At 38.9% G+C, this 8,049-nt stretch overlaps 1 protein-coding gene across 1 annotated transcript; it reads right to left on the reverse strand.

Annotated features, from left to right (window-relative positions):
* Positions 1–3,342: 3,342 nt before the first annotated feature.
* LOC149456417 (left-right determination factor 1-like) lies at positions 3,343–7,473 on the reverse strand. Its single transcript, XM_089685008.1, has 4 exons — positions 7,182–7,473; positions 6,597–6,840; positions 5,448–5,687; positions 3,343–4,020 (listed from the first exon to the last, which is right to left on the reverse strand). The coding sequence occupies exons 1-4, from the start codon at positions 7,456–7,458 to the stop codon at positions 3,681–3,683; spliced, it is 1,101 nt and encodes a 366-aa protein (XP_089541134.1). The 5' UTR covers positions 7,459–7,473; the 3' UTR covers positions 3,343–3,680.
* Between the last annotated feature and the right edge of the window lie 576 nt (positions 7,474–8,049).

An 8,049-nucleotide genomic window follows, 5' to 3' on the forward strand; every position in this document is an offset into this window, starting at 1 on the left:
GCCTGTTTCTGATGCCGTTTCTGCCTCCTGACTTGGCAGTTCCTTGCCCCCACATAGCTGATTCCAGCTTGTGTCTTAACCGCAGCTCTTCAGTGAACTACATTATCCCTTCACTTCCAACCCTTTGAGTAAAGCGCCCTCAAAATTCCTGTTGCAGCCTGTGAGTGGAAAATGAGGGAGCACATTTATATCATCCTTGTTCCATTCCTTTCTGTAAGCATGTTCACTGTGTTATACTGACAGTAATTGCTGTTTTGGCTGGAGTTGGGCTTTAAAGTACAGTATATGTAAATCAAATCACTAAAATCTTATATAAGGTTTAACATGTTAATGTAATTTTAAGGCTCCATGCACACTGGGCGTTTTAATAACGTTGGTAGCATTAGCTGTGTAAAGTCGCGTTAAAAACGCAGATTTTTCAGCGTTTTTGCATTAGCGTTTAGCCGCGTTTGTGGTTTTTAGCAGTTTTTTACACAAAAAAATTTTGCTAAAAAAAACGCTGGTTTGCCACTTTTTACATCATTAGAGCATTTGTACAGCTAAAAATCTCCTCTAGAAACCCATTAGTTCTGGATTTTTTTCCCGCCAAAAAAACGCTGATTAAAACATATGTGTGCATGGACACATAGGATAACATGCTGGGGAGATTACTGGCTGTAGAAAAAAAATGCCAAAAGCCAAAAAAAGCCGCTGTAAAAAATTCCAGTGTGCATGAGGACTAAAAGTTTTCAGTATTTCTAAATCTGCACATTTTATTATAGCAGGCGGTCCCGCTATAAAGGTCCTTGTTCAGGCACTTCCTGTTATACTGTGACAACACTTCCATCACAAAGTATAGAGTGCAACGTTTCGGAGCCGTGCAGGACCCCTTTGTAATCACATGCCTGACGTGGCTCCAATACGTTGCACTCTCTCCTTTGTGATGTGATCATTCTTCAATAAAACTTTTTGGATGACATTTAATGATCGGTGGTGTGCTGGTAAATATGATCAATGCCTCCATTCCAAGCTGGCTGTTACTGCAGAACTCACACCTCTGAGCCTTTTCCAGGAATGTGTGCAATGGGAATATTAACATGAACTCTCTGCCCCTGTCTCCTATGTACTCCTATGTTGTCGCTCTCTCACATGGGCTTTTGATGGTCATGTAATGCACATTGCACAGACACTGTCCAGTTTTTTTTCACCCATAGAAGTCCAGCCCTAAGAAATGCTATGCAGCCATTACTGGAGAGCATGTAGACAGAAAGTGGCTGCAGAAGATCAGCAGTGCTAAGATACGACAAGGTATCAAAAAGGTGAAGTATTTTATTAGAAAACTGCAATTGGTGATACATAATGCTTTAGCAAACTAAATGTCATTCGGTTAGCATCAATATCCTCTTTAATGCCAGCGGCTGCTTTAGTCTGTCAACCAATATGGAAGATATAGTGCGACAGATGTTGGCACGCTTACCACCGTTCATTTCTGGTGAGACATCTGCTCTTCAGTGGCCTGTCTAAGTGATACCATAGTTCATCAGTTAATATCATGTCTTAGATAATTGCAAGATGGCTGCTTCTGCTGCATGTGTAAACAATTATAATAACTGTGGGGGGCAACAGGGAGGATTTTCCATTTGCCCTGGGCTACATGTTTTGTTGAATCACAGCAGGGATAATTTGACATCTACTAATTACTTGTAGCTAGGTAGCTAGCTGAGCTGATCCCATGCTGTCCGTTCCATGGCCCAGTTCGTAAACAGATTCATTTGTTCAGGAAATGGAATTCAGTGTTCAGTACATAGGACTCCTGCTCTATACATTCCCTGCCAGCGCCCAGTGGCTAAGGGGGGTTATTGCTGAGATGTGGATTGTGTGTTTGCTCTGCAGATAGTAATGAGTCTGTAAGGCCAAGTGTCAAAAACTTTGTACCATGTGTGTTCAGCAGATAGCAAGATAATAGCTCCTCAATACACAAAGTATTAAAGTGTATCTAAAACCAACAACAGAAACGTGATGTTTTGAAGCTTATACACCCTCAGATGTGGTGGCTGCATTTGTTTTTTCTTTTTTTCAAAGATTCCTCTTTCCTTTATTTTCACCTGAGAATCCTGCCAGTAACACCCTTTCTGTCCTAGGGTGACAACATTGACATTACTGTATCTGTGGAGGAGTAGTGTTGTCCCCCTTAGGCCCCTTAGTGTATTAGGACTACAGAACACCCCCCCTCCATAACATAAGAGATGAGGAAAGGTGAAGGTGTCATGTAGTCTTGTCCTAGAGCAGGGGTAGGCAACCTGTGGCTCTCCAGCTGTTGCAGAACTACAAGTTCCATCATGCCTCTGCAGGTGATAGCTGTAACTGTCAACTTTGCAATGTCTCATGGGAAATGTAGTTCCACAACAGCTAGAGAGCCGCAGGTTGCCTACCCCTGTCCTAGAGTGAGAGTGCTTCCCCTCCATAGATACAATGTAATTGATAAGAGTGCAGCAGAGTCAGAGAGCACTGAAAGTTATCAATTCACTGGATTTCTAGCACAATCAACAAGTATTTATTGCACTTACTGTAAAGATAAAACTATATATATATATACCCCACCTGTATGATATTGTACATTCATATCAGCCCCCGCTTACAATCTAAGGAGCCAATTATCCTACCAGCGTGTCTTTGGAGTGTAAGAGGAAACCCACGCAGGTTCAGGGAGAACATGCAAACTCAATGCAGGTAGTGCCATGGTTGGGATTTGAACAGACAACCCTAGTGCCGCCAGGAAGAAGTATTAACCATTTAACAACTGTAGCTCTGCTACATTATAGGGGACCTTTAAAAATGTTAATTGTGCACAAGCATTACCTTGAAAAATGTGCCTTTTTTACTTAAAAATTGCTTTGCACGTCCTGATCTGTGAAGGTGCTTAAGCACTCCTTTTTTATGTAGCCTCATAGCTGTAGCTGTATCTACAGTGTGAAATCAGCTAAGGCACTGCTGCCTGTAACAGCTAGTCTTAGGCAACCTGGAGTGAAATTTGTCGATGTCACTATTTTGCTGCTCATTTTGTTTCTTACTGGAGGCTCTGGCATTAGGACGCAGAGCGCTGCCTCTACCAAGATTGTGGTCTCAACACATGGACACAGTGCAGAAAAAGGTACGGTAATGGGGAAAAGAGACAGGGAGCCCACAGGCAAATAGTCCTTGCTTGCCTTTACTGGACACAGCTTCCACACTCCATGTCCTATCTAGCATGAAAATATATATCTGATGATCAGTCCACTTTAACCATGTTTACCCAACAGTATTTAAGTTACTGTAAATCATTTTATCAGAGAACATAATAATATATATAAAAAAAACTTTTTTGATAAAGTTGTTTATTTTTGTTTTTCATCCAGAACTCAATGATTTGCATTAAAAAAGATCATATAATAAAAATAAAATTCCCTTTGACAACCATCTATGGTACCATAGGGAGATAAAGATAAATATACATGTGATATTTACAAGTAAGTGCTTCTACATGGCTATCACTGACATTCTAAAAATTTTTGTTCAGATTATGACTGTCCATTCACCGGGTATCTTTCCCAGCAAAGTTTTGCTGGGCGTGAAAAAGTTCCGCATGCAGCTGTGCAGCAAACGTCGTCAAGTGCTAGAGCAAGCAGCACACCAGAGTCCAAGAGCTTTCTTCGCATGCCGCTTTAGATGATGGAGATGTTGTCTGAGGTGCACCCACACCTCTCGACGATCATGTTAGGAAACTCCGCTACTTCTATTTCTGTATAGTCTCCCTTTTTAACAAGGTACATGACAGGTAAAGGAGAACTCTCCGCCACAGCACAGATCCTCTCTCCGTAGCGATACTTGAGAGCATAAGAATGAGGCTGCTTACAGACCCCTATGCAGCGGAAAGCATTGTACCCAGCGGGCTCTATGATCCAGTACTGGGTCCAAGTCAGCTCTCGGAAGTTAATGAAATACTCTTCCCTGCAACAGATATTGTCCTTTTTGGCCCCAGGGGTTGAACAATCTCCACGAGCACTAAAAAAAAAAATTAGGTGCAACTGTAAGAACTGTGATCTATTTAGTATGTAACCAAAAATGCATCATATTATATTATCTAGGGGAATTCTGCATTCTGAAAATCGCATTGTGAATTGGAATGGTTACTATAATTTCTACTATTTTTACTTTTGTTGCTTGAGAACACTGTAACCTTGCCCATTTATTGCAATGGCTGTGACAGAAAAAGGATGTGCGGGAGAGCACTAATGGAGGTGTGAATAAAGTGGTTGGGGGGGACAGCTTTATGTAGAAATTGTCATTTTACTTTATTGGCCTAGGTGATAGTGTCTTTTCATTTGTAAAAATGAATACAACTTTATTTTTAGTTTTGGATGAAGCATGGAAGAGTTAGAACTGCAATCAAGTTTTACTGCTGTCGGTGACTTCATTTGGGAGATTTACCCTCTCTTCCTGTCCTATGACAATAAAGTCTTCCCATTGTAAATTTCTCTTACTTCCTGTGTGAGTGATGTTTCCACCAGGAAGTCAGGGCAATATATCTTTTGGGACACAAGCAGCAGTACAAACTTTACAGAGGTTTCCTCTTATCCCAAAGGATTTAGCAGGAATTTCACTTTAATAATGTTATCAATGTTGGGTTTCAATAATTTAATGAGCATAAATGTAATAGTTCAGATTCTTTTTTCTATCACCTAAGCTGATTTTATGTAGTGTCTATTTACAGATATTTACTGGTCATATCTTGCCAATAAATGCTTTTATGTATTACATAAAATTGATATTTTAAAAAGAGCCAAAATCTAAAGACTAAGCTAGCTTTGGCCTGAAAAAAAGACTGTTTTTATCCTAAAATAAGCAAAGACCACAAGGAGAAGCCATTATAGAAGGTTGTCTTTGAATTTTAAAATCAAAGAAGAAAAATTTGTATCATTTTACTAAAGTCAATTTACGTTTGATGTATTTGTTATTTGCTCCTTTATTCCTCCATTGTTATGTGTGAGGTTTTTGTTTTATTGTAGGAGGCTTTTTTGTACCATTGTTAAATATTATAAATATGAATGAAAACATTAAAAAAATACTTTTATTGCGCTGCATTAATTTTTGTATTTTATTTGTATTTGGAGTTCAGTTTCAAAGCTCTATATGTACAAATACTATAGGCAAAAGTATACAACGGTAGGCTTATCAATCTGTGGCTGAAAACCTTGCGATAATTTTTCATATCTGGTTCAAGGTAAAGATGACTTCCAACAGGTCGTTTCCTAGCTCAATGCACCAAGCATCAAGGAGCAGTTGGTGAAAGCCAGGAAAGTACAAAAGTGCCCCCTTTGTATCCTTTTGCATACAAATTCTAGATCTTTTAGGTGTGTTAGGATTTCTTGTTAAAAAGAAATATATGCTATTAATGTTAACAATAATATTGGAATATGAGCTCTACGTACCCATGGTCATCAAGGTTGAGCGTGTACAGGACCAGTTCAGGTTTGCCCACAATGTTGTCGGAGGGATTCTGGGTAGTAAATTGAACCAACTTTGCCATCTCTGCAGCAAAAATGCCGTGTCTCTCGCCATCTACTCTGATCTCCAAGTGCATGTTTGACTGTCCGCTACTTCTCATCCAATAATGCACAGCGTTTGTCACATCGAAACTTCTCCAACCAGACTCCATGATGGGTACTAGCCTGCAAAATAAATGCAAATTCAAATATCAGACATACTTTTCAAGAAATAAAGAAGGATTATAATTTTAGAAACACCTTTGGAACCATGACTGAGGATGTCAAAGCAGTTCCTAGCAGCGCTGTGCCAGAACACAAAAACTACAACTGTCAATTCAAACTTATATTTTTGTACAATAAATCCAACTGCTGTTGTTTCTGTGCCTGTAAATTCTTACAAAGGCATTAATTTAAATCTATGCAGCCTGATGTTCGGGAAGTGCCCTAAGGATATGTCCTTTTTTAAAATAGTAATCATTATACAAATGTGATTTATAAACAATATATTTGAAAAAAAAAATGAATTCGAGGAATTAACACAAATAGCACATCTAGTACATCATCCAGTTTGCAGCTTGTCCAATTTTTAATAAAATAGAAATATGGTGGACTTCCATTGCAGACCTCTTTTTGAAAATGTTAGCTGCCTGTTTGTTGTGCTTATACACTAATATTTTTTGAATCGTGGACATAGAACAAGATTGCAGATTAGAAAAGTACAGTTCTAGGTCTTGATCTGCATACTTGCTCCAGGTCACTGACAAAAGAAAGCAAAAGGGCCAAGATGCCATCCAAACAAGTAGAATTTTTTTAGTCAAGGTAAGCAAGATATCCATGTTTCCCTTACGAAAGTTTTCTTTAAATATTCTTTATTTCTCTCTGTTGATTTTTTTTTAGATTCAACAGACTTTGGAATTTTTAGACTATTTTTTCTCACAAACAGTTTAGATGTATAGATTATTCCATCAAAAAAATAACAAAGTAACAGAGGCACAAATCTAATGTGTCAGATGCTGACACTCTTGAATACATATACAGAAGCATAAATAAAATAGATATTTAGTGAAACAAAATGGTTAGGGTTTGCAATACCTGGAATCCACAAGTGAGGTCCTGTTGTTTCCGTCATTTAAAACCTCCAAAAAGTAGACACTGACTCTTGCATTGTTGATGGGCCTTTGCAAGCGCCTGTCAGGTATACCCCTAATGGTAGGGGGCAGTTTGAAGAGTTTCAATTCAGCCATGGTGACCTCACTGTTCTGGGGGATCCTGGACTCCATGCCAAAGACCAGGGTCTGCTTGGTGGAGTCGGCGTACAACACTTCTCCAGAAATATCTAGCAAAAAAAGAAAAACACAGAACAAATAAATCATTACCATCTTCAGAAAGAGCTATTGGAGATGTCTATGAGTCAGGGAGGGGCAGCTAATGATTTTGCCATCACGAATGCATTTGCATAAGAATATGCTATCTTCAGCAAGCAGAATGCCTTGGAGAAGATGAAAGGACATTGGACCATGCATAACAATGTCACAATATTGTGTAATGGAATGGTTTCCAGACTGTAAACAGCAATGCATGTTTACATTAACTTACACTACTGAAATAGATATATTTTTCCTCCACAATACTAAAATATTTAGCAGTTATCAATAAATATGGCATGAGGTACCTTACCTGCATTTCCTTTGATTCCTCTGAGAATGCCAGCTAGGCTGGGCAGGGACCTCTTTTTCCTCTCCTTGTGCTTGTTGAGCATTGACATGTACTTGGCCTGGATATGTCTGGGGATCACCAGGTTCTCAGTGTCCCGTTTGGTCAGCTTAGGGACCTCAGGCAGGTTAAGTTTCTTCAGCAGGGCTTCCCTGATGTCTTCAGGGGTAAATCCACTGCTAGTCGAGAAGAGCAGGGCACTGAGAAGCCAGCTCAGTCTGATGAGGATCTGGGGGTTCATCTTTCTTGTAAGCAGGAAGAAACGTCCAATAAGGAGAGGGAAGAGTGGATTGGATTGGTAATGTCCTTGCTCAAGGCAAGCTGTCTGATGTGGCCCTCTGAAACTCCTCCTTTTAAAGGGAATTGCCAGGACCACCTGCTGTGCAAATCAATAATGCAACCTAGGGAACAAAAGGAGAACATCACTACCATTAGGAGTCTGACACATTTTAGACAAGATATACTAATAAGGACAGCCACTTGTGCTTATGTATACATTAAACTCAATGCCCACATTTATGATTTTATTAATATTTCTTAAAATTTTCAAATGTTCTTTCTTATCTTTTGGTTTACCAGTTATTTTAAATGCATTGCTTAGGGTAGAATCTTTTCTTTGAAATACTTTGGGATTTGTGATTTCAATTTACTAACATCATACTTGTCACTAGCATAAGGACTTTGTTAAAAAAGAAGAAAAAAAACGACTGTACAGAACATATCTAACAAACTTCCAGAGAAGTAGGGCTTCTCATCTCATAATCAGTGAAACTCTAGATTTATGCTTTATATTAAAATTAAATTATTTATTTATATAGGGTAAAAGTAAAAT

Source organism: Staurois parvus, unplaced genomic scaffold (assembly GCF_062004578.1).
Source record: "Staurois parvus isolate SC_StPar_1 unplaced genomic scaffold, SC_StPar_1.0 ptg000362l, whole genome shotgun sequence".
Lineage (NCBI taxonomy): Eukaryota > Metazoa > Chordata > Amphibia > Anura > Ranidae > Staurois > Staurois parvus.